The sequence below is a fragment of the Rhipicephalus sanguineus genome, unplaced genomic scaffold (genome assembly GCF_013339695.2).
Source record: "Rhipicephalus sanguineus isolate Rsan-2018 unplaced genomic scaffold, BIME_Rsan_1.4 Seq989, whole genome shotgun sequence".
Taxonomy (NCBI): domain Eukaryota; kingdom Metazoa; phylum Arthropoda; class Arachnida; order Ixodida; family Ixodidae; genus Rhipicephalus; species Rhipicephalus sanguineus.
The window spans coordinates 127,688-154,520 of record NW_023616435.1 but is presented as its reverse complement, the minus strand read 5'-3'; the positions used below and the strand labels follow the sequence as shown (position 1 = coordinate 154,520).

The 26,833-nt window shown below is 42.6% G+C and overlaps 1 protein-coding gene across 1 annotated transcript in view; it reads left to right on the top strand.

Annotated features, from left to right (window-relative positions):
• Positions 1 to 200: 200 nt before the first annotated feature.
• LOC119378807 (protein arginine N-methyltransferase 5-like) overlaps positions 201 to 26,833 on the top strand; it is a gene marked incomplete at its 5' end in the record, with an annotated part of 54,004 nt that continues 27,371 nt past the window's right edge. Inside the window, 7 exon segments of the mRNA XM_049411824.1 lie at positions 201 to 272; positions 1,832 to 1,909; positions 7,836 to 7,863; positions 10,164 to 10,194; positions 11,115 to 11,234; positions 14,155 to 14,330; positions 22,225 to 22,334. Of these exon segments, the coding sequence (XP_049267781.1) occupies positions 201 to 272; positions 1,832 to 1,909; positions 7,836 to 7,863; positions 10,164 to 10,194; positions 11,115 to 11,234; positions 14,155 to 14,330; positions 22,225 to 22,334 (615 nt within the window).

Genomic DNA, 26,833 nt, shown 5'->3' with positions numbered 1-26,833 from the left:
GATTTGATCCTGCGACCTTCGGGTCAGCAGTTGAGCACCATAACCACTAGACCACCGTGGCGGGTGGCTTTTACCTGAACTATTGGAACTTTTTATTTGTGCATTACTAGTTTTTCATCCTGGTGCTTGATTATGCTCTTCAAAAGTGGCGCCACTGTAGTCCATCACGTGCTTTACCTTTGTGTTTTCTTTTTTTTCAGACACAGCCTCCAGATGACCCCTTGAGTGAATTTTCCAAAGGGTTTGAAGACTATCTGCAAACACCACTTCAGGTGGGATATTCCTTTGCTTTTGCTTTCTGATATCAGAAAGCAAAAATTTTAATTACCTTTGGTCGGTATGAATATCGGCGGTAGCTTCCCGATAAAGAAAATATTGATGCTGGAACAATTGTTGGGAAACCAGATTAGCTTACAGGGCAACCCTGGTGATATTTTACTGTGTCCGGGTAATTGCAGTTTTATGTTCGTGTGACTCTTCTGTCGTGCCTGATTGCAGAATTGCTCTGCAAATTATAATACATACCATATTTATGTGATTGTAAGTTGACTCGAATGTAGGTCGAGCCTTCAAAATCGTGAAAAAAAAAAAGGAAGGAAGAAGAAAAGAAAAAAGAAACAAGAATGTGCAAGCCCATTCAGTAATAGAAATTATTTTAAAGGGGTCATGAAGCACCCCTTGGGCTGATTGAAAAAACACATCCTGCGGAAAGCTGACACGGCTATGAACTGCTCTGCCAAATATTACAGTCGTGCGCGCCGCGTAATGGCCACAAGCGGAGCGCGAAGTTGCCGTTTCCCCAGGCACCCTCTTTTCAAACAGAGGCCGGTTCTCACTCTCGTCAGTGGGCGGGGCGTCTGTCCGCTGTACGTCGCAGAGACATAGCACGCTTATTGGCCGATAGCCGACGTAAATCGAGAGCGGCGTTCGGATCAGATGCGCTTCTTGCCGCGGGGTGCCGTCACTTGCCGGCGCTCTCCTCAGTACACGGTAGCCGCACTCGCGCAAGCGAATCACAGCGGGAGAGCGATCGCGTTTCATGACGCGCGCTGGCGTAACTTCTTTCCCCCATGCCATCCCTCCCTGTCTAGCTTCCAGTGCGCTCGTCGGCACGAGAAAAGAGAGAAAGCGCTGGGAGCGTGCGCCAAACCCCCGTAACTCCGCTGATTCTTGACGGATTCGAGAAATTTTTGAGGCAATCGATTCGGGAGGCAGTACACTCCGATACTGAGGCCATTAGATCATTACTTGGAAAAGTGGTTCATGACCCCTTTAAGCTGTTGTTGGGCTGACTATGTGTGTTCACTTGTCATCATCAAGCCAGCCCTTTTCATGAACTTCAATGCCCATGCCTTGCCGACTTTGAAGTGCGTCCTCAGTATTCCCGTTTCCAAAGCGGAGACACAGAGTTTTTACGTGGCACTTACGTGTGTCACCAGCAGACTGATCGCATATTGCATTCATGTGTGCCACAAGCTCTGGACACTAAATACTAAAAGGAGGCACAAACACAACATTGATTTATGCTGTTAGTCTAAAAAGATGGTGTTCATTCTTATTGACGTCTTACGCAACATTTGGTTCTGCGTAAACATGAACACTTGATAGGAATTCAAGCCTTACCATGAGACCCTTTTTGAATAAGTGTGCTGAATTCGTGGAAATTCTGACAGTAATTAGTGCTAATTATTAAAATTGTTTTTGTGAAGAAATTAGCTATGTGTTGAGGTATTTATTACTAGGTTGGGTTCATATGAAGTATGCCATAATTTAACAAAGAAAGTTGAACTTGCCTTGGTGTTTAGGTGTCTTTGCTTGATTTTAATTCTAGCCCCTGATGGACAACCTGGAGTCAGTGACATATGAAATTTTTGAAAAGGATCCAGTGAAGTACACAGAGTATCAGAGGGTGAGAACACATTTTACTGTGTGTATTTGAGAGCATTTTATACACCTTACATTTACTTGTTTAGCCCTTTCAGGCCTGAATTGTGAGTGCATGACTGGAAATTTTGAAGTCTTTTGGTCTGCAATCATATGGGTCAAAGACATGAAAAACACCAACTAGGCTCATCATGCTTGATGCTGGCAGTTTTGTTGCACGATTCCAAATAAATAACCGAGGCTCTGTACCAAAATGAACATGTTGTCGCATCTAAGTGGCTGATAAAAAATGGTCATAGTTTGAAACTGTGCCATACCTGGCACGCGTACTAATGGTAACATTACCGTTTGTGCGTATTAGTTGTGCTTCACATCTTTGTCTAAAGTCCTTTAAATGTTCATGCGTACATTCCAAGGTCCTTGCTCCTTGCCTCTCTCCCTTGCTCCCTTCATTCTGGTGCACTTGCCTACAGCGCGAGAGCTGCATGGCAGCAGTCGCAATGGTGGTCAAGTAATAGTGGGTCCACGTGCAATGTGGGAGGTACTGAGTTTGATTCCCAGTGCTGCTGGGTATGCACTGATTTTTCTAAAAGGAAGAAAGGTACCCCAATCTGGTACTCGGTAATGTAGGTCCTCATCTTAAGAATGTAGCCTTTCCTTTCCTCTCTCTCTTTTATCTTTCACTTTTTTCCCGCCCCCACAATGCTGCACAGTGCTCCTTTATGGATTGCAGAAATCAGTGTCTTTCCTAACCTCAAACCACAATCACTCTCTCTCTCTCTCTCTCTGTGGCAGTCACGAGTTGATGTGACTTTTGCCTCTTGGTTGGCTGAGGTCACAGACTCCTGCTTCGCATGTTGGTTCAAATTCAAATGACCTCTTCCATCCTTTCTTCTATTGTCCCACTCACTTCTCTGTGAGCCATGCTGCCTTTTGGAATGTGGGAAATACCTCCACATCTTCTTTTCCTAACAATAACCACTTCCCCCTACAAGTGGCCAAGTGGAGGAGATGTGCTTACTGTCCCGCACCCTGCCTCCATTGCTGCACGCATGCTCACATCTAATCAGCAACCCCCAACTGATGATACCTACCTGCTGTTCCAGCTTGCACAGAGATTGGGCAGGCAGTGCACAATTAGTAGCTTGGCTCAGGTGATCAGGTGCTGTATTTAAAGGGGCTCTCTCCCTGAGGTTCAAAACTACTTTTTATTCAAAGAAATTTCTGGTTCCTGCAGAATTCAAATTGATGAGGTTCCTCTGTACTTCAACAATATTTAACCCTTTTAGGGTCGAATTTTTGTTGAAAAAAAAAACTTTTTTTCAGATGGTCAAATTACTATAGTGCAAATTTTGAATGTACAAAATGTGCAAAGTAGAGAAAAAATTGTAAAAAAAAAAATTGGGAACAGTATTTTGGTGTCATCATCACTCAGAATTGCAAAATGTTCAATAGTATTTCAGAGCATGGTATTCTTTTAAGCATGGGTCTATGCACAGCACCTTATAGCAGTCTGCACACATAAAATGCGTGTCTGTTCTCCTTCTGGAGCAGAGCTGTGTTGGCACACACACGGCATTTCCTCTGCTTATGGCTGCCTTGGGCAGAGTACACTCAGTAAACAAGGAGAGCAAGAATGCCTCATGAGCGTCCGTGATAAACAAGCTAAAAGCTGCACCAATAAAGATGGAAATACTAAACTTATGCTACCCCTGCAAGGGAGTGCTGATAAAAAAAATAGAAAATCAAGTTTCTTGCACCTTTGTTGCGATCACGCGGCGAAACCGAAACCACGAAAGGGCGCTGCCCATCGGCGTTGCTGCACACCGCGTGATGCGCTGAAGCTAGAAATCAGTTGTTTATCTCGGCAAGAAGGTAGCACAGTCAAATTTCAAACGCTTCTTGTAAGTCCTAGGAGGTGGCAGCACCTCCTAGTACTTACCTCGTAGTGCGAAATTTCAAATGGAGGGTCGAAAACGTACGTGTATGGCAAAGACCTTGCTGGACAGAAAACCACCGCCGTACATGTATGGCAAAAAACCTCAGGTTTAAACCACTTTCTCCTGGTTGCTAATGTGCAGGCTGATGACCTGCACTTCACATCACCTGGTATGAATAAACGACATGCTTTCACCCACTTCAGATAATGTCAACAGCCAATAAAATAACTCAAGTCACTAGAATAACTGTGCATACAGTAGCCTCTCGTTAAACAGAACCTGAAGGGACCAAGAAAATGTGTTCCATTTAAAGGGACCGACAACTGATTTTTCTCGACCCAGTTTTTTACGGCGCGACACGAAGCTCACCCTTCGTAGCGTTTGTAGCTGCAGTGGTTTATCCGAAAAGCCCGTAGTTATTTTATAAGCAGTATTTTTCGATCTGAAAGGCTCCAAACACGCATGAAGGCTTGCTCCAGCAACGCTGAGAATTGATAGCGATGCCGCTAGCCCTTGTGAAAGCTGTCGTTGTTCTGCTTTCGCAGGAGTTACTGTAACTATGCTTAACCACCTTTATTTTGAGCTTTCCAACCATTTTAGAAAATAGCAAGCTGTCACAATGAGATGTGTGGCTTTATACACCTTCCCGGTATTTGTACAGCATTGTGTGCGCCTGCGCCCAAGGTTGCCTGCGCCTGTTTCATGGATGGCTTCTCCCGGCGTCGTTACTCTCTCGATACACGAGCCAAGCCAAGTAATCGAAAACGTAACTGTGCATATGCACGGCCGCACCGAGTAGCAGCGCGCGTCATTTCTGAGACGAAGTGTAGGCAGCAAAACTCTGTCGCTCCAAAATCTTAGCGACCTGGTAACTGTGTGCACGGTTGCATGAGCACGCTGAAAAGTTGCTCAAGACGCGCTGACGAGCATGGGATCATTACGTCACGCGAAGGAAGCGCCACTTTAATGCATACTACTAACGCAGGCCTATATGTACATTATTATGGACTAATACCTTTTAATATAAAGAAACGAACAATATTTCAATACTAACAAAAAAATCGTCGACTGCGTACAGCAATCAACGGTCACGTGGCCGTCTTCATCGGATCGTCCATGTTTTTGCCGCCAGAGGCGCCACAAGTCATTTCCCGCGACTTTCAATTAAGAATGAAAAATATAAATTCATCTCGCACGAAAAAAAGCGGGTTGGTTTGAGTCAGTGCAACGGACAATCTTTACATCAGTGGAGTCATTTCATATTCTGGACAGGTGTCGGTCCCTTTAACAGGAGTTCCACTTACTGATAAATGAAGAGGGTTGCATTATTCAGGTACGAAACTAATCACAGTAGGAGCACTTGTTCCATTTAAGCAGCAATTCCGTTTAAGGGATTTTCGTTTACTGAGAGTCTAGGTATTTCTATCTAACAACTTTGCTGAATTCCTGTTTTTTTTTATAGATCCTTAACATGTAGTGGAAAAGAAATGCTCCCTCAAACACAGCGTTGTCGGTGTCTCTCTCTCTCTCTTTTTTTTGTTGCGCAATTGTTCTGAAGTAATGGTTTACCAACTTGCCCAGAATGCTGTTTTCACTTTGTGTGCTCCATTTATTGCTAAAGGATCGGATATGCATTATCAACCCATAAGCATCAATCCATTGCATTGTGGTGCAGTGAGAGCTATAGCACCATGAAGCCCCAATGTATGTTAGCGTAATCAAGGTGCTTATCAATGTCACCACTAGTAAAAACAAGCCTAGATGCTTATTAGGCTTCGCATGCTCACAAAGGCATAATCTCAGACCAACAGCCACCGCTAGGCATTACCCTGCAGAACAAAGTGGGCCACTTGCATGCTCTACACAGAATTGTACAGCACTGTACATTTTAAAAATGTAAACCACTTACAGTGATGTGATAGCTGCGCCAATTGCGCCAAACTGCGCCAATAGGTGAAACCTGCTACATTCCGCTACATTTGTGCAAAAATCCCATAATTTGTGCCGAGCATGCGCCAAGACATCGTTTTGCAGTCTTTCGGAGAAAAAGAAGACTGAACATGCTTGCAAACCATACTTCACCTACCACTGTAATTTCGAGTGGTCATTGGTGCATACTGACGTGTATACTATGTAGCTGAAGTAGTTGCTAGGTACAACCCTGCCAAACAATTTGAACTGACCCATACTGTGCACATGAAGTTTTCTACTACTACTAGACCATACTGTATTACATTATTAAGCTCAGTAAAATAGCTTCTAACTGCTGTGGACCAAGCTACATTGAGCAGTACTTGTGTGTGCTTGAGAATAGACCATTTCGTTATAGTTAGCTTTTTTTACAAAAAAAAGGTTGTACTATTTGTTGTGATATACTTCCATAAAAGTTCGTGCAGGGTGCTTAATTTACAAGTTGCGTTTAAAGTCACCGGACTTTATAAACAATATCACTCGCTGCAGTGGACTGTGCGATTTTGCTGAGAAAGCATGGTGTCCCAGCATTCAGGCATCTGTTCTGTTTCTCGACCGCAGCTACAGTTTGTTCTAAAAAGACAGGGCGTGCAAACACGGACACAAGAAAGAAGTCAGGACACCACAAACGCCGAACACAAACAACAAACACAAACAACAGTTTGTGTTTGAAAACTTGCTGAAGTTAAATACGAAGGCTCGCATTACCACAAATTTCATGGAGCACAGATTATATTTCGGGCATCAAGGACCAAGTATTAAACCCTGTATTTTATCGACCGTCCATGAACCAGCATCCTCACGATTGTCTCCATAAAGCAAAATCACAGTCACTTCACCATGCAGCGGAGCCCTAGGTTGTTCTGACAGTACGAACGTCATCAGAATAGTCTTTCTGGATAGTAAACAGAGTGATAGAAATTTTATGGATTGTGCTTCCAGTACTGTAACTGAAGCATCAGGGAAAGTCATATTCATTCACAAATATGAGGTGTATTCTGGGAAAATGCAAGGTGGCCTGAGGTCACAGCTCCAAATAAACTTAGGGCTGTCCGCAGAACAGCGACAAGCAGTAACGTAATTTAATCTTTTGGGGTATTCTAAGTAGAGATGCATCTATTTGTGCATGTATCGATTTTGTTAAACATGTACAACTGATCAAGCTTAGAGACAAATATTTGTGTTAGAAAGTGTTTGCTTGGTAACTGCTCCAAAAGATTGTTATGCTGCTCCAAAGCGAGATTTTAGCTACTCCAGAAGCTGCACCGAAGTGGCGTCGGTCGATCGCATCACTGCACTTATCAGTATTCCCGATAATAATCTAGTTGTGGTCATTTTGAGTTGGGTATTTCAAGTCATTTCGAGGTTAGGTATTTGCAATCTGTTGTCTATTTGGAGTGATGCTATAGGTTTCTTTAAATTCTACTCTCTTAGGCCATCTGTGAAACACACCTGCCACAGTAGCCCAGAGTGATTTTTTTTTTTTTTTTTCAGTCCCAGCCTTGGCAGCCGCGTTTCGATGGGGACAAAATGCAAAAATTCCTATGTACTTTAGGTTTAGGTGCACGTTAAGGAAGTCCCAGACGGTGAAAATTTTTGCCTAGTCTCTCGCTATGGCATGCCACATAATTGGATTGTGGTTCTGGAATTGCAATCTCTGAATTTAATCGATCTTAAACCGTTTATTGTAATTAAAACTGGATCTTTCTTCTTCATTTCTTCTTATAATGGAAATCTGGTGCTCAGTGGAAGCTATAGTAGGAGGTTCTTGCGGGCTAGTTGGTTCATACTTTGACCGAGGTTAAAACTGTGCGAAAAAACGAGGACAGGCGGATGGAATAAGCAGACGCGACGGACGCCCAAGATGTCTTGCTCGCTCTTTCGTCCTGTCCTCATTTATTTGCGTAGTTTGAACGTCAGTCAAAGTGGAAAATTACAAATCCGGTAACCAACTGTCGTGACATGGCAGTTCATTGCTTGTACCAGTTATTACATTTACATTTGTGCAAATTAATGCAACTAACTGGCATTATCTTACAGGCCATGTACCTTGCTCTCATGGACAAAGGTGCCAAGTTGGCAAGGACAAAGAAATGTGAGTGTCTGAAAATCGAATATCAGTTTTCCTGCCACGTTAGGTGTCCCAATTTGACATGGTTTCTTTTTTCACATCCATTTTTTTTTGTGTGTTACTGAATTACGAATTTTAAGACACACATATATCTCTGTATATGACATACACACATGAATTACTTCCAACCAGCATTAGTCGTGCAGGAAATGTTGCTGCAGCCTTTGTTTGAACAAGAAGACTTGTATTTGCCAGGGCAGCAACTAAGCAGGTGTTGCTCTGAAGAAAAGTCTCCTTCAAGGTTCCCTGCAACACTTTTCCAAGTAGCCATCGAATGGCTTCATTAAAAGAGCTTATTGCCTCACGAATCGACCGCCGCAAAAATTTTTAGAATCCGTCCAGTACAAGTGGAGTTAGAAAGATTTGTCGCACGCTGTGATTGCTTTCTCTCTTCTCTCGTGCCGATGAAAGCGGTGGAATATAAGCAGCGAGTGATGATGGCACGGGGGAAGAAGGTATGTCAAGTGCGCTTCATGACCTTGAGCACTTTTTTTTTTCTTCGAACGCCTGACGTACTTTCAGTGCGGTTGCGTATGCGGGCAAATGCTGGCCTTCTGCAGCGGGCGCAGTAATTACTGAGCGCGGGCATGTTCAAATCAGCCAGTGGCGTGGAACTTGAGTCAATGATGCAGTGGTTTTGATTAAATAGCATCATTTGTCGAGAAAAGAGGAAGCAATTTTTAGCTGACTGAGAATGTATTGTAAATCCCAAGCCGCGTGCTGCGCTATGATGTTTGGCTTGCGTGTTCTCAAGAGCCTCAACTACCGATCGGCAGCGTTTTCTGACCATGCTGAAAAAGTGTTGCAGGGCCCTATCAACAAAATATTTATATCATTGATATTCCTTGTTGCACAACTTCTCATCGCTTTAAGCCTCCATATTCCTCTGAAACTTTTGTGTATGGACCATTCATATATTGCATACAGTAGAATCTCCTTGATATTATTCTGTATAGTACATTTTTTTAATGCATATTTTTTTATTTGCCCAATAACACCCCATAGAAGGAATGTATTTTCATTTGGTTGATACGATCGTGTTTTCACCTGAAATGGGATAATACGACTGCAAATGGTATTTTGAAACTCTTAATTTTATATAGAGCTGTGCGAATAGCAAATTCTCGGTGCGAAGCGAATTCGAATATGAGTGGGAGTGCGAATCGAATCAAATATTTTTCGATATTTCTCGAATATTTCTAGAATGTTTCTCGAATACTTCGAAGTGAAATTGCGGAAAAAAAGTTGGAGAGGATTCCTAAGCATATTCTTATGAGATAGCAACATGAAAGTGTTCCTTTCGCTAGGTTGAGGAAGCACTGGCGGGGTGGTGTTTCATAGTTGTCCTATCAGGATGAGGCAATGTAGAGGCTGAATTCATTTATGTACATGATTTGGTGCAACAAAGTGTTGCCAAACAACACTTTACAAGTGATAGGCAAAGATGCCATTTCCTCAGCCCCTCCTCCTCTTTCAACTTCTGTGGAAGCCCAACTGATGTGGCGGACAAGGGTGTGCTCCCTTCAAGTCCGGAGTTCCAATCTGCCTCGTAGACGTCGATATATAAGAACATCTGAAATTTGGATGCTAAAAAGCTTCGGCTTCTGTTTTTTCGGACTTCTCGCCCAAACTTCAGGTCCAAAACAGCATTAATTGAGCCCCCACCTCTGCCACATCTTTCATTTCCATGTTGGAACCAGCATTTTCTTGAGTTAGTAGTACATTTGCGACCGTAGGGGAGCTTGAAAGGCAGCTTTGCCGCCATACTGGGGTGTAATGAGGTGAAGCATATTGAAAATCTAACGACCACTTTCAATCGAATGTTGACTTTCTCTTGGCAAAGTTCGACCGTAACGGAGCTTGAAAGACAGCTTTGCCGCAATACCGGGGTGTGATGAGTTGAAGCATATGAAAATCTAGGGACCGCTCACAATCGGACGTTGACTGTGTCTTGGCTAAGTTCTACCGTAATGGAGCTTGAAGGCAGCTTTTGCCGCAATACCGGGGTGTGATGAGGTGAAGCAATATTGAAAATCTGAAGGGGTAACTTTCATTTGGACATTGACTGTATTTGTTTTTGGGATGTTCGAATAGTAAAATTCCAGTGCGAATCGAATCGAATAGCAAACAGTATTCGAAAAATATTCGAAATTTCGAATATTCGCACATCCCTACTTTTATATTAAAGTGGAAGAGATTAAATTAAGTTCTAATTACCCACAAACAAACATGTTAAGGGCCAGCCACACTAGTGGAAAAACGTGTGCTGTGCGCCGGCGGTGGCAAATGATCTGCGAGCAATGGAGACTAATGAAAGCTGCCCCTTTAGTGACCTACTGTGTGGTAAAACTGGGGTCATGTGTACCCACTCGACCGCCGTTTTTGTACTCTGCAAGTACAAAAAGGCCGCTATTTTTAGCGTTTGGTGTGTAGTACTTATCCGTTTCTTCTTAAACTCGAAAGAAGTGCAAAGAACTCGTGTGCTTGTCTGAGAGAAGTAGCGCCGCAGTGGCCGCCGCCTAGTTTTAAGCTGTACAGTGAATGAAAAAGTGGAAATTGTGGTTTTCTTGGGTGCAGTGCGAAAGAAACGAATAAGCACTGCACACCAAACGCAAAGAATAAGCGGTCCCATTTGGGTATTTGGGATGACTTGCTATTATTGCAGACCATATTCTGCTGCAACGTGCCTTTTTTTTTTTAAATTGTCACGTGAGCTTCCGTTCTGACGTAACCGGGCTGACAGATTTCCTGCACATCCGGTGCACACAGTTTCGGTATCACCTCGATCGCGGCCTTGAGTTTCGGTGATTATTATCTTAAACTACGTGTTTTTTTGCAATTTTTAAAAAATGGACATGTCATAAATTGTCATGCCCTACTACTCTTCTATATAAACAATGGCCCTAAAGTTAATAGTCTAAATGTTAATTAACGAACTTTTGCTAATTATTCATTTGTATGCAGCTTTAGGTGCAGCAAGTTTTCCCGTCCTGTTGTAGAGTTCGTTTGCAAAGACGACAAGGGCTTCATTATCATAGCATTTTTATAAAAATCTATTGTTTAAAAAAAAACCCCTGTATAGGAGTCTGATGTAATAGTGAAGTGTCAATCTTTTCAATTTTGTTGTATTGAGGTTTAGCTGATGCTCATGCAAACAATGCTTTTTACCTTTTCGGCACCGCCTACAGCATCCTCATGGTTCTGGGTGCTGGAGAGGTCCGCTTGTGAGCAGCACTGCATGCTGCTGAGTCAGCTGGCCAGAAGGTTCGGGTCTATGCAATTGAAAAGAACCCCAACGCAGTGCTCACGTGAGTTTCATGTTTTTTTTACCTCTTTGCTAGCAAATGTTACATCACACAGTGCAATCGGCGTCAAATGAAACGCGAACAGCAAAGCGCCTGCCCCAACCATTATCAATGGCAATGCAATGGCACAGTGCGTGCCATCCAGTCATCACCATTGACAGGCACGCACATCCGGTTTGGTAGCACAGCGCGACTGAAAGCATGAATGTGGTGCACAAGCCGAGTACTACATAAGTATCTCTCTCTTGATCATGAGGTTGCAAGCTGTGCTACAGCACACGCCGTCAACTGTAGTAATTTAGCTTTTGTTTTCTTTTCTTCTTTATTTTCTGCACAGTATATCACACTATAGGGGATCGTGCTGTGCTGCCAACCGGATGTGCACGCCTTTCAGTAGTGATGACTGGATGGCGTGTACTAGTATACCGTTGCGAATACTCTAGCCACGCGCTCCGCTGTTCGTGTTTCATTTGACGGCGATAGTACATGCCTGTTATAATGGATCTGCATACAATATGTTTTCAGATACATATAACAGACCATTCTTCTCATTAAAGGGACATTAAAGATGAACACTAAATCAGTTTAAACTGATAAATTCTATGTGAACTCTAAATGTTGCATTAAAAAATGATGGGTGGCAAAGCCAATACACTAGCACACTGGTGTGACATCATGAAGTTTCAGAGTACCATCTTTTGGCATTTTTGGCCATGTTGGCTCAGTGAAAGTTCCCAAAACTTGCATGTTATGTCTCTGGCTCCCTTAGGATGCAATGTAATTTATTTTTACCAATAAACATTTGTATAGGCCTTAGCAGACGCTGTCAGGATCTGATGTCACAGTGAGCTGGGGCAGGAATTTCTAAGGCTGTGTCCCCACCAGTCTTTTCTTTTGGGGCTTTTTCTGACCTCCCAGGATCTTCTTGTGGCAAGAGTGGCATTATTAGTACATTCAAACCTCGACAGCACGAATTATCGGTTATGACGAAGTAAATTAAGAATAGGCTTGTCATAGCTACAGTGTTACAAATAAACGTTTATATAATTTTTCGGATATAACGAAGTTATTTTCGGAGCAGATGTGACTTTGTTATAAGAGGTTTGAGTGTATTGTGAAAGGGTAATTGCTATTAGCATGAACTAATTTCTCTCCTCAGTGTCTCTAAGTTTGGTCTGCCACGGTTAACAATGCAACAAATTTTACTTCTAATGGTATGAGACTATCGGCAACAACACAGAACTTGCACAAATTCCTACAATACACTTCGCTTTGGCAATGCATATGCAGCAGTGCATTGCATGCAACTGATTCCAGCTACTTACAGAGTGTGCAAAAATGTGCATTTTCATAAGGAAAGATACTACTGCCAAGCTTCCTGCAGTAGTGTACCACAAACGGTTTGCTGGCTGATGGCAAGTTTTCGATATGACCATACAAGCAGCACTATGCTGCTACACGTGTCAACTAGATGTTGAGGAAAGGATGAAAGTGCCACTAGGCTTACCGCTGTATTCTCAAAGAAGTATCTACTCGAATTTCACCCTTCAGACCTGAACACAGCACCGCTGCTCAACTGAAAGTGATGACGTGTTTCTCAAGAATTGGTGCCAACTGTTGCTCATGCACAGCAACCATGTCTGCGGAGGGGCAGATTTGCCATTGACTTTCTCATGTTGAGGCGTACCGCTAAGTGGAGGGACGTTCTAGAATACAGCGGTTAATCAACTTCATTTCAACACAGCTTTTGGCAATTCAAAAACGATTGTTAATATTTGTTTCTTACTGAGCTAGTTTGCAGAATAATCAAAGTAGGCTGGTATTAGCAGTGTCCACATTGTGAAGCGTCTAAACGTGGTTGAACCGTGTCACATGCAGTGTGACTTCAGTCATGCATGTGCTCCTTTTTTTTTGTAAATTTTATTGTATCCTCAACCAAGGTGTTAAAAAAGGGAATGTGTAAAGTCTACACAAATAACATGATTTGTTAATTCAAGCCAGGAGCGATGATGTCTGCAATAACTGAACGAAATGTTGTGTTGTGTTTGATTGCTATGACTGCGTTGGGAAGGTGGCTTCATTCCCGAAAATTCCTGGGAATAAATTGCTCATAATGGATTCTAGTGTGACATTAATTCCAACCTTATGGCAATGATCAGTGTGAGGTGAAACATAGGTTGGAGGTGATATAAGGTTTCATGCATATAAGAATTGTGGAAATAAAGCTAGTCAAAAGCACTCACCAAGTTGAACTGAGAGCAGAGAAAGTAATAAGGAGCAGTTTTTATGTAAGCTATGCTTCATGTGTGGTTATAATTGCTAAAAATGAAACGCGGTATTGTTTTTGATTGGTTCAAATGATTGAATAATGGTTTCAGAATGCGGGTCCCAGATGGATGAAGAATATTCTATTTTACTCCTAATTCGCATTTTATATAAGAATAACCTTAAGCAAGAGAAATTTCGACAAATATAACCAGCATGTGGTTAGTATTGTTAACTAGGTAATACATGTTGCGTGAAAGTGATCACATGCGAAAATTTGTAAGGCAGGCTTCCTTGAATGATGATTGGTCAGTTGATGCTGGCAGCTTTTCACAGCAGGATGGCCATCTGCATTAAAGCTGTGTAGTGAGTAACTGGATTCCCGTATTTGGTTTAATTCACCATTCTGCCTTGTATGTGCTTTCTGAAGCGCATACTCTAAAGCATAAGTACAGGTACCAATAGGAGTAAGGCTAACCATTGTTAAAAAAAAAACAACTAGAGTGGGGGAATGTGTGTATATTTTCTGAATTAAGATGCTTTTGCACACAGTCTTTAAAACTGTCTTACAAATGATGTTTTGGCTGAAGTTTTCATCATAATTCAACGAGTGAAAAAACTTGTGAAGTGAAAAGACTCCTGTCTCATGTGCATGCAGGTTACTTACACAAAAGGCTGAGTTATGGAAGGACCTAGTGACTGTGGTGTCATGTGATATGCGTGATTTTGAGGCTCCTGAAAAAGCAGACATTCTTGTCTCTGAGCTGCTGGGTTCCTTTGGAGACAACGAGCTCTCTCCAGAGTGTTTGGATGGTGCGCAGCGTTTCTTGAAAGGTGATGTTTCTCTATTTCTTGAGTGTGTACTGTTTTGTGAGTCAGTCCCAAAATTGTGTAGTCTACACAGTTGCAAAAAAAAGAACCATGGAGGTATGGTACAACCATATGTGTATCAAACTCGTGTCTTTTGTAAGGGGAGTCTTACATTCTTCCCCCATGACAGTAAGTGCTTTATACAGCTCGCTTTTTTGGACTGCACCTCTGGTGCAGTGTCTGCGATCGTAAGCGCGGGTTTTCGAACTAAGCCTGTATTCATAAAAATGCCTTACACTAAACCAAAAATTCTAACAAATCTTGATTCAGGACATTAGTGGAGAGCTGGCCAATGGCAAGAGCACTTTTGAGCAGAAAGCTTGGTGAAGTTTGGCACTGGTCATTGAGGAAGCGCCACCTCAAAAGCTAGTTGGCTGAGGCAATAGTAAGGACAGCGTAACTTATATCACACAGTGCAGCTTAGTGTAATAAATAATCATGTCCCAAAGCCTAGCAAACACATTCTTGTATAGCAGCCAGGATTGGTTCATCATAAATTTTTTTAAATGTTGTCGTAAGATGCCGTTGATGAAAGAGTCGTAAAATGAGTAATTATGAAGTGTACGACTGCACTGTTCTTGGCACAGTGTGTAGTGTTATGATTACAGGCTGCATTGCTAGGCTTTGCAGATTTGTACCAGTTGCCAGAAATAAGCAGTTAAATGGTCACTTAAAACTAAGTTCACTAAGCGCATGACCTGTGCACCCCTCTTCTTGTCTCTCGTCTAGTTACTCGCTGTTTCATGTAATGTGCCAAGGACAATTTTGCACTTTGCTGATGAGATTCAAGCAATTATAGTCCAGGTTCCTTGCGTAACTATTGATGAATTTTGAGCTCATCTGAACAAACGTTTTTAAAGATGGGTTTTTCCAATCCATCTGTGCTTCTCATGTTCCCAGTGATGCATTGACATAAGCTGTTTGAGAACTAAGTGCAGATCACATTTGTTACAGTAGGAACTACTAGAGCTGCATGATGGCTTTGGCTTGGCGCTACAGTAAATGTCTGATTTTTTGTAACTTCCTGGGGGTTGCGAAATCATTTGAAAAAGTGGCTAGTCTGGAAAGACTAATGCATGCCTTTTTACTGCTCTCAAGAGTCCAAATCGCCGTAGTCACGTCCAAAATAGCTCTAAATGCATTGCCAGTATGCTTATTAGGCGTCTCGACGCTTGTGTTGACAGGAAACATTTGGACCATGTTTTTGTAATTAAGGAACGCTTTATGTCCTGCTTTAGTGGCCCATTTTCATTCTTGGAAATGGGCCACCACTATACATTGCACATGATTGATCGCATAATACCTCTGCTGCATTGTGGGGAAGCTGGCTTTGGGGAACTGGAAGGTGATGCAGAGTATGCTTTGGGGGGTATGGTAGGGTAAGTCGACCAAAAAAACAATTTTTTTATTTAATTACTAAAAATAATACACACTCGGAGGAGCAATTCCATGCATTGGTAAGCCCGTAGGAGTGCTTGAAGCCATTTAAAAATGGCACCAAAAACTGCGCCTCCTGACGGATGCGAGGGTTTGTTTACATGTTGTTACAGGGTTTGTTCACATGTATACGTAGGCCAGATGCACCAGTGCCTCATTGCTTGATTAATGCTTTCATGACCGCGGAGAAATCGGTTGTTTTTGGCTAGTCTAGGAAATATTTTTTTCCTGCCACAGAAAAGAATTGATGCTAAAGTGTAGGGTATCAAATGATAGAGGAAGAATTGATCTTTCGATCAGTATTAATTCCAATGAACGTATTTATTTTGAATATAATAAAAAAATTCTCAAAGAAAAATGCATCAAAAGAAAAAAAAGATGAATAAAAACATCAATGCTATCTGCAAAGGTTTAACATTTTAAAAATCGAAGTATACGTTTTGACTGCAAAGCCCTCGTAGAATAATAGTGAAATATAAGCTCTGTAAGTACAAAGATTATATACATAATACAAGAATGGAGGCACTAGTGCCTATCATGCCACCGCGTGATGCAGGTTCGACGCGGTGAAACAAAGGCTGGCTGCGCATGTTTCAGGAAAAAAAATTTTTTTTCTGTTCAACTTTCCTAGCATAGTTTGCAGTTCTGGTATTTTTCAATTTTCCTGTGTATCCGTTGAAATGAACAGTGTAGCCTGTTCCAAATCTGCAAAATCCATAATTGTACGCTCATTTGACCTTTCTCCCTCATATACTGCCAAATACCATACCGACCTTCAGATTTCAGCATTTTTCTCATCCTTTGAAAGGTTCCGACGGGTTAAAAAATAGCGTAGAAGAATCGTTCATGTGTTGCAATGGAGAAGACACGTGGTGAAGCTTCTCGTGGATGCGACGGTCGTCTTCAGATCAGAGACACTCAAGAAGCCTTGAAATATGTGTCGTTGACACCAACACCAATGCAAGCGCGGGACTTCAACGATTATCATGTACACATGGAGTGCGACGAACTTGCTCATCTTCTCTTCAGTAACCTACCTCCATGGATCCTCCCTCTCACTGTATGTTGGCTTTCGAAAGTAGCATCCACGCATGAAAGTATGCATCCACGCATACTTATCTGTGTGGTTGCATATCTCTCAGACGACTTTTGCGGTGAAAAACCACACGAAGATGCCGCCGCGCAGCGCACCGGAGCGTTGGATCGAAGTCCACTCCGCGCCGTCTTCCGAGCGCCGAGAACTGCGCTCTTTCTGCAGCCGCGCCAAATGCTCCCCCCGAATGAATTAACACCTTGCAGGTAAGAGCTGTTATTTTAAGAACACACCCGATACGTTTACGTCGACGCGCGGCAGCGATAAAACGACCTGAGGAGAAGGCGAAACTTACTGGTGCATAGCTGCTGATGTTCCGGGGACGTTTGACGCACTTTCGACGTCTGTATACTGAAGCCTAGCGAATCGAAGTCGTCTTCCGTGTCTGTGCTGCTACCATCATCCAGAGATTCCCGCTCAGATTAATTGGAATCCGTCGAAATTCACCGTTTCTGTGGAGCACCCGCGAGCGATGTCGACGCGAAGTCGAAGCAACGAGCGCTCACCTACTGACTGCGAATGAGCTTTAAAAATCTTCCCGCGGTGGAAAAAAGAAACTCGCAAACAAATCTGATAAAGAACATGCTATTTTACCCTTTGTATTGCGTTAGCTGTCCAGAACCGCTCAGAGAGTGCCAAAACTTGAACTTGAAGTCATCGATAACATACTATCGATGGGAATAGGTGCGGTCACGAAAGTGTTAAGAGAGCATGCTTTGTCACTTAGCAAAAATGATTACGTGCATGTGTCTGTGCATGTGTCGATGCACTACCGCCAGTATAGGTACTTGGTCCGGTTTGCAGAAATGCTTATTATTTATAAACATAGGAATCAATACATGAGATTAGTACAGTTGAAACTGTTCATATTGTTTAAAAAGGTGCTGATTGCATCCACAAGCTTTGATTACACCATGTTTAAAGAAAGTAATAAAGGTGGCTGAAGGGAGACTTGTGCTGTTGTTTATGCATTTTGATCAGTTTTTTTGCATGTAACGTATATGTATTCCTGTTTTCTATGGGTTAGCCTAGTTGAGAGTAAGTGCTTCTCCGGTTTCCTCTCTTGTCCTGCATGTGTTGTTCATTTGCACTGTTCCAATATGTTTTAAGCAGCAGACTGAAAAAATTCACAGGTTTTCAAGTGCTGGCATTGTGGTTGGCAACTGACTCTTTTTTCCTCTTTCCTTTAACCATTTTTTTTACTGCCTGGTTATCAGGCATTTTTGTAGTTGCCTACATGCAAACAAAAAAACAACAAAAAAATACAGTGTCTAATATTGAAAGGTACAATATTTGACAATGAGAGCAGTCTCACAGCAGAACTGTAGGCCAACTGCTTCCTTCAAGTGCTGCAGGTGCTAGCTAGTACTACTAGGTTATGTAACTGCATTTAGTGACCATTTTTACTCATAATGTTCAGCCATGTTTTGTGAGATACTGCTTGGCAAGTAATAAGTGTGCAATACCTTGAACGTAGCTGATGCTGAAATTTTTGATCTGCTACTCTTTCAGCTTAAGTAAGAAATGAGGCATTGTAGCTCTCTTATATAACCTTTTACCATTGGCCTACTCTGTGGAGGAGTTGTCAGTTCACTTAAAATTTCACCCAGTTGTTTCTGTCAGCAATAGATTTTGTGGAATATTAGTGCTTGTTTAAAAATGGTTCCGCGTTTGGGAGCTCTTTTTGATAAATACGTACTTCAAAAATGTAATTGATTGTGATAATATAACTTGTCTATTGCAACAAGTTTTTCATCATGCAGTGCAGTATATATGACTTAAACAGCTTGTAATGTAGTTGTCACATTATAGTAATCATAATACAGTCTTATTCATGCCCTGCTTCCCAAGTAGTGAGCCAGAAATAGATCCACACAGGTACAATCATGGACAATTGATATAAAACTAGTTAGGGTTAACTAAAATTCATTCCTTCATTTTTTTCTCCACCAGTACACTTAAAGGAGCCCTGCTACACTTTACAAGTAACCATCGAATAGCTTCATTAAAGGAGTGCGCTTAACTGGGCTGGTTGGTACATGATTAAGAAGAGAGCAAACAGCGCTAAACGCGGGACGGAAAGAAGAACGACAGACACAAGTGTCTGTCGTTCTTCTTCTCCGTCCCGCGTTTAGCGCTGTTTCCTCTCTTCTTATTCATTGAAGGAGTTTATTGCCTGACGAATCGGCGGTTGCAAAACTGTTTAGGATCCGTCAAATATGCGCGGAGTTGCAGAGATTTGTTGCACGCTGTAATTGCTTTCTCTCGTCTCGAGTGTGCTGGAAGCTAAGCAGGGAGGGATGTCACGGGGGAAAGAAGAAACGTCACGTGCGCATCATGACCTTGAGCACTTTTTCTTTGTTTTCTCTTTGAACGCGTGGCTTACTTTCAGTGTGATAGAGAGCGGACGTAGAAGCACGTGGCGGCTTCCCGCGGCGGCCACGGTAACTTGAAGCCCACAATGCTCAAATCAGCCGATGGCCGTGAATTTGGGTATAGGGCACGGTCATTTGGGTATATGGCATCATTTTTAGGGAGAAGAGGGAACGATTTCTAGCTGACTTTGACAATTAATTGTAAATTCCAGGCTACGTGCTGAGCTGTTATGTTTGGCTCACGTGTTCTCAGGAGCCTCCACCACCGATCAGCGTTTTCTGTAGGCTTGTGCGAATATTCGAGCACTTCGAATATTCGAACGAATAATACAGTATTCGAATTCGCTTCGATTCGAATTTAAATTATTAAAAATTTTGAAGTATTCGAAATGAACGAATAGGTGTATATTACAGAAGAACGTGTTGTTGGGCGAGTTGGTGCTTGCTGAATGACATAGTAATGCCTTGCTGAATGACATAATGTGTATTATGTGCCACAATCTTGTAGTCTTCATTAAAGTTGTGAGTAGCGCCTGTCCCTCGGTTTGTGTTCCTTACTTTGTGGTGTGTGTGTTTTTAGCGCTGCATTATGTCATTCAGGTGTATATTAGTCCGCTTGTAACCCCCCCCCCCTGTAAAGGTGGTTTCACTGCAGGGGAGGGGTGCTGTACGGTGAATACACCTTTCCAGGAAAAATCCGTACTGTCCCTTTGTAAGCTTCTGTAAAGGTGGTTTCACTGCAGTGGAGGAGTGCTATACCGTGAATACACCTTTCCAGGAAAAATCCGCACTGCCGCGAAGCCCCATTTTCAGGTTAAATGAACATATTTCCCTCACATCGATTCATCATTTTCTAAGTTTAAAAACTTGTTATACCGGCTTATATGCTCTAAGTATAATAAATTTCAAAACGTAACATATTTTACAGGTTATCACTTGCATTCTACCGAAAGCCAAATCCTGCTACTATTCATAGTTGCTTCCACTTTCTTTGAACCAAAAAGAATGACATTTGCACATGCCTTGTTACAATTAAAAAAAAAAAACGTTGCGCAGGTTGGTCATGACAAATATGCTCGTTTTTCTTTATAGTATGTGATATACACTATTCGAATTTGATTCGAAATTATTCTACCAAAATCACTATTCGCTTCGACTTCGCTTCGAACCTAAAATTTACTATTGCACAAGCCTAGTTTTCTGACCACACTGAAAAAGGGTTGTAGGGCCCCTTTAATGTCTGTATGAAATTGGCGTGCATGTTTATTTGGAGACCTAAACCATCTTTCTTGACCATTATAATTAGTGGTCCAAAATAGTGCCTTGAGTTATCAGTCGCAGGGTCTATTCCTCTTCCTAATTTCTCGTTGGTGTTTAATTTTTCGATGACTGTGCATACATTAGATGGAGACTGCAGAAAGTAATTTATTGATTGCTTGATTTGACGTGACTCAGTCGAATGTTCACTTTGGCACAAGCAGTGCATTGGTGAAACAGGACAGCCTGTTAATGTTAGATTAAATGGTCATTGCAGAGACACAGCAAAGAAATTTCCTAAAGCAGTGGCACAGCATTTCAATTTGAGAGGTCACAACGTCTATCTTCTATGAGCTCAAAGTTTACATACTTCAGTCAAACTTCCTGTCCCGAGAGACAGAAAATATAGAGTCATATCTTATTCACAAGTTTTAATACACTCCAGCCAATAGGCATAAACATTTCGAAGAGAGCTCTTGAATCTATCCTATATGGTAGGTATATCAGTGTCAAATGAAACGCAAGCAGTGGAGCACATGGCTCAAGCATTCGCAATGGTATAATATGCACCGTCCAGTCATCACTATTGAAATGCGCGCACATCCAGTTTGGCAGCACTGCACGATCCCCCTATAACAATATTGTTGCAAAAAATTGGCGGCGAGTGCTGTAGCACAGTTCGCCAAAACCATGAGTACTATCGGTGCTGAATGAAACGCGGGCACTGGTGTGCGTATTGCAGCTTGCAACCTCGTGATCAAGAGATACACTCATGCGGTTTTCCACTCGTGCGCCGCATTCATGCTTTGTATTGCACTGTGCTGCCAAACCAGGTGTGTGTGCGTGTCAGTGGTGATGACTGAACGGCGTGCACTATACCGTTGCCAATGCTTGGGCCAGGTGCTCCGCTGTTTGCGTTTCATGTGATGCCGATTGTACACTGACGACTAGTGAGACTTGATCCTTTTACCTACTAAGCGTTTTAACCGCTCTGACTGTGAAATCCCCATGTTTAGCTTCTGCTCACATGTGATGCGAAATACAATGGTGCTTTTTGCATTTTTCCTGGACCCCAGCCGATTCACGACTAAGTGGAACGCCTTCCCTCACCCCTTTGAACATAACAAAACCCCTACACAAGGCATGTACCTCCCCTGGTTTTCTTTCCCTTATTGATGTGTTCCTCCTTACTGACTCCATTTGACATGCCAGCCTATCACAACCCTTCCTGTCTTTCCTCCTACCTCCCTTTTCTTTTTCCCTCCTCCACTTTGTGGTTGGGGGAAAGTGAGCAAAGCGTAAGGATACACACAGCTAAGGAAGGTACCTAGTATCTGCCTTCAAGAAGACAAGACCACTTGCCAAACGTTGCTCTAGCAACACCCTGGTTCAAGAATTTTTCATCTCTTCAGTCTGTAGTCTAACTTTCTCAAAGCTAAGCAGATGTATTTTATTCAACACAGTTGTTTTTTCAAGCTCATAACAAAGGCACACACTTCGCAGTGACGATTTCATGTACCAAGATTGTCCAATCTTCCTCATGCTGTTCAAAAGAATACGGTTATGCAAATTTTTATAAGCTGTCATTTTCATAGTCCAGCTAAACACTTCTTTGTGCAGAATTGCAAAGTGATGCTGTGTATCACTTCTGTGTTTTAAATATTGTTTTGCACTTCAATCTTATTTTTTTTATCAGATGATGGCATCAGCATACCTTGCCAGTATAAGTCATACCTGGCACCACTTCAGTCTTACAAGCTCTTCACAGAAGTGGCTGCACTAAGGGACAAGGACAAGCATCCTCTGGTGAGCGTTTTTATGGTTTCTCATGAAAACTGCTGCTTTGCGTACATTTATGATTTCTGTTGTTTAAAGGACCACTGACACCAAAATATCAAGCTTGAGATGTTTTACAGCGAAAGCTGTTATGAGATCATTTCACCGGCCGTTTTTGGCGCCGTAGTTGTCCGCCGCCGCCGCCGGTGTCCGTAACCAGTATCGCTCGAAATAAGGAAAAAAAAAAACGAAATAAGAAAAAATTTCCAGGATGGAACGAGGTTCGAACCTGGGCGCTCTGCGTGGGAGCCCAGTATTCAACCTCTGAGCTATGCCGGTGCTTGAAACTGCTTTGCAAAAAGGTCCTATACTGGCTTCATGTCTGGAAGGAACACTAGCATATGCAATATAGCGTGGTTGAAGAGTAAAATAAGCACCAAGCGTCGCACAACGCGAATTCTGTAACCAGGAGTCACACAATGCGAATTGCGCAACGAGTAGGTTGTTGAATGCTTCCAACCCATTACAAAGGGCTCTGCCATAATTCTTCATTGTCATCAGGCACAGCATCAACAAAGTGCGCATAATGCCTTACGTGTGTTTAGCAGGTACCAATGCTCTCCGTAGAATGACGAAAAATGGCACAGTGCCTGCTGCCCTATTCTCAAAAATTACAATGATTTATAGCGTAGTGGGTTCCTCACAAGTGCACTTGTATTGGTTGCCAAGGAAGCCCATAAGCGCATGATCCACTTCCTCGGGGTTGCAAGTGAACTTGTATTGGTTGCCAAGGAAGCCCATAAGCGCATGATCCATTTCCTCGGGGTCTCAGTAAAGTTCTTCGCCCCACCCCCGTCTCTCTCCCACGTCAACGTATGTTATACAGCATGACGGGAGAAGGAAATAGCGACCGGGCATCACCCAATGCAAATTACATAGCTGGTGGGCGTTTAAAGATTCCAACCCATTACAAAGGGCTGAGCCATATTTCTTCATCGTCATCAGTCGTCGCGTCAACAAAGTGCAGATAATGCCTTACAGACGCGTAGCTGGTGCCTCGCTTCTCTGCAGAATGACGAATAATGGCTTAGTAGGTGCTTCCCAACTTCAGAAAAATTGTGATTTATGGCGTAGTGGGTACCTTTCTAGTGTACTTGTATTGTCGCCCCAAGAGAGCTTACAACGGGCTCTAGAAACGCCGCTCTTCCAGCTTTCGCTGTGACTGTGCTGCGGTTTCAGCGCAGGCTTGGCGTTTTTTTGTTGTTCCGTTCTGTTGCATGCATAGGTATCTCTGACTGGTTATCCGTGGCAAACGTAGCCTTGAACATGTTTCAAAGTGAGCACGAGTCCTCGTCTGAGTTAGCAGCACCTCACGTCATTGTCATCAATACATGTTTAGCGGGTGCTCAGGCTTCCTGTGACGTGCGTGACTGGTGCATGACGGGGGCCTTCCTCCCTCGGCTCTCTCGCTTTGTTGTAGGGCTTCTCATAGATGGTTCGGGTTGCTTCTCCGGTGGCATTGTGAGTGGCATTGCGAGGAAATTTTTTTTCCGAAGGGGCATACTACTGACTGTGAGGTGGGGCCTGTGTAGGCGAATATATTGCGTGTCATTGTATGGCAGGTGTCCTATATTAACAGAAATTTTGGCAGGAGAACACGCCCGGCGTCACACCCTGGCTAATAATGCAACACCCACGTCGTGTCCTTTCTTCAAACATACGAGCACAGGTCGGCAAACTCACTCATGAGTTGACTCACTCAAGCTCACTCAGACTCAGATCGGGTCGTGAGTCTGAGTCTGAGTGAGTGAGCCAGGTGAGTAATATTTTGGTGAGATTGAGTCCGAGTGAGTCCGGTTGAAGAAAATTTTCGTGAGTCTGAGTCCAAGTGAGTCCAGTTGAAAATATTAGTGAGTCTGAGTCCGAGTGAGTCCGAAGCTCAAGATGTATTTCTTGAGTAAGTCTTAGTGAGCTCCACCTTTTTTTGCCGACTTATGGTCCTGTCTACTCATCTTCAGCATTACTATCAGCCTTATATTGGCTTGCATTTGTACTAAAGATTATTCATATATATCTCAGCACTCTAGCATTCATGCGCCACCTCATTATTTATTGATCAGAAGCGCGGTTAGGGGAAGAGGTGCCATGACCTCCCCCAGCAAACTCTTTCATGGGAAGTTCTTGAGGTTGTTGATAAAAATATCTCGTGTGAGTCGTGTATTTCATAAAATGTCCGTACTGGATTGAAACCACTGAAAATTAGTATTTGAATGTACAAGATCAAAAGGCGCATTGTAGCGCACCGATTATGTCAGATATTGGCATTTAAGAGAATTGACACCAAGATCTAAAAAAAGCTAATTTTACACCAACGGACTCATGAGTCGACTCAGTCAGGCTCACTCAGACTCAGGTGAAGCCGTGAGTCCGAGTCTGAGTGAGTCCGGTTGAGAAAAATTTTGGTGAGTCTGAGTCCGAGTGAGCCCTCAGAGCAAAATGTATTTGTTGAGTGAGTCTGAGTGAGCTCCTATATTTTTGCCGACCTATGCATACGAGGCCCTGAATAAAAAAGCACGTTCTCAATGTTGCTGAAGCTTGAGCCTACATGATCCTATGGTGCTCCACATTGGTGGGGCGCTAAATTTATATATTTTTGGGCAGGTGTCTTGAAGTGACTCCAAAATTGATCCTAATTAACATAATAATAATAATAATATCTGGGATTTAACGTCCCAAAACCACGATCTGATTATGAGACGCCGTAGTGGAGGGCTCCGGAAATTTTGACCACCTGGGGTTCTTAACGTGCACCTAAATCTAAGTACACGGGCCTCAAACATTTTCGCCTCCATCGAAAATGCAGCCGCCGCGGTTGGGATTCGATCCTGCGACCTTCGGGTCAGCAGTTGAGCGCCGTAACCACTAGACCACCGTGGCGGGGCTCCTAATTAACAATGCTAGCATTAATTATATGTTATTTAAAGCATTTGTGCTTCAATTTTGTGATTATCCGACATAGACCTTTAAAGCATAAAAGTCACCAACAATAATTTGACTGTCAGTGGTCCTGCCACTGATCTGTTAAACCCAAATGAAAACTGAGGCACTATAAGTGGCGAATACGTCGTGGTTACTTGGCAGAAAGCATCACAAACTAATAAACATTAACTTTTTTGTTCACCACTGCACCTAGAGGCCGTGCGGTGAAACACAGGATCACACAGCTGATCCTACTGGATACTAATTACAGTTAAACCTGGATATAACGAAATTGACGAATTCCCCCAAAAATTTGTTATAAACAGGTTTTCGTTATATCCAGTTCGAGCATGAATATTCAGAAAAGAAATGCACAAATTAAACACAAGGGGAATTAAAGATAGAGCTCACCCAAACGGATGTTCTGGGCCCATTAGAACAAAAGTTACACTATGTTGAACATTCACGAGTGCGTCAATTTCAAGCTGGGATTTCCTTCGCGAATGTTCAACATACCGTAACTTTTCTTCTAACGGGCTTAGAACATTCATTTTTGTTGCATTGCACTCAGTTTTGATTTCAGGTTATTGTGATATGCTGATTTACTTTGTAACCCTTTTTGTTGAAAAAAAAAATCTTCCTCCCCAAAAGGCACATAAAATATTTTGTATTTTAAAAACTACTGGTTATACTAGAAAAATAATTGCATATTTGAGATCAGCATGCAAATATACATAAACTTGCGAAGTATCCTCAAAATCGATCAAGAAATGAGAAAAAGCTTTTAAGAGCAGTGTCCCCCTTAAAGCAGAAAAATTATGAAGATATTGTTTGGGAGCAGGCTCTCTTTCTTATTTTTTTTTTACCAGCGGCATATAACACCTCCCGAAAAATATTTCTGGCTACGCCACGGTGGTCTAGTGGTTATGTGCTCGACTGCTAACCCGCCGGTCGAGGGATCAAAACTCGGCCGCGGCAGCCTCATTTTCGATGGAGGCGAAAATGCTTGAGGCCCGTATACTTAGATTTGGGTGCACGTTAAAGAACCCCAGGTGGTCAAAATTTCCGGAGCCCTCCACTACGGCATCTCTCATAACCAGATCGTGGTTTTGGGATGTTAAAGCCCAACAATTATTATAATTACACATCACAGCGGTGCGGTCTGTTGTACACCATATTGTAGATGCAGCTGACGAACTACACTCTGTGTCTTTTATTACACAGTCCTTCTTAGACCAAGACGCCTCAAATGACACAGCTCACTTAGCTTGCAAGGGGCAGAAAAAAGCTCTAGCTTTAGAATGTTTGCGGGCTTTTTGAGATGATGGGACACCTTGTGTAAGCAGGTAATCTCAGAAATGTTTTTTGCTTATCGTAAGTTTGGTTGCACGGAACTTGCAGAGCAACCCCAGTTGAAAGGTCTATTATTCGCTGTTTCCACTAATAAAGTTTGTTTGATGTTAGCGCTCTTTTTTTCTCATTTGCTTTTCACTTGCTTGCTATTAAAAGCATTTGCTTAGTGTGGAACTAAGATTAACAGTGTGAATCCA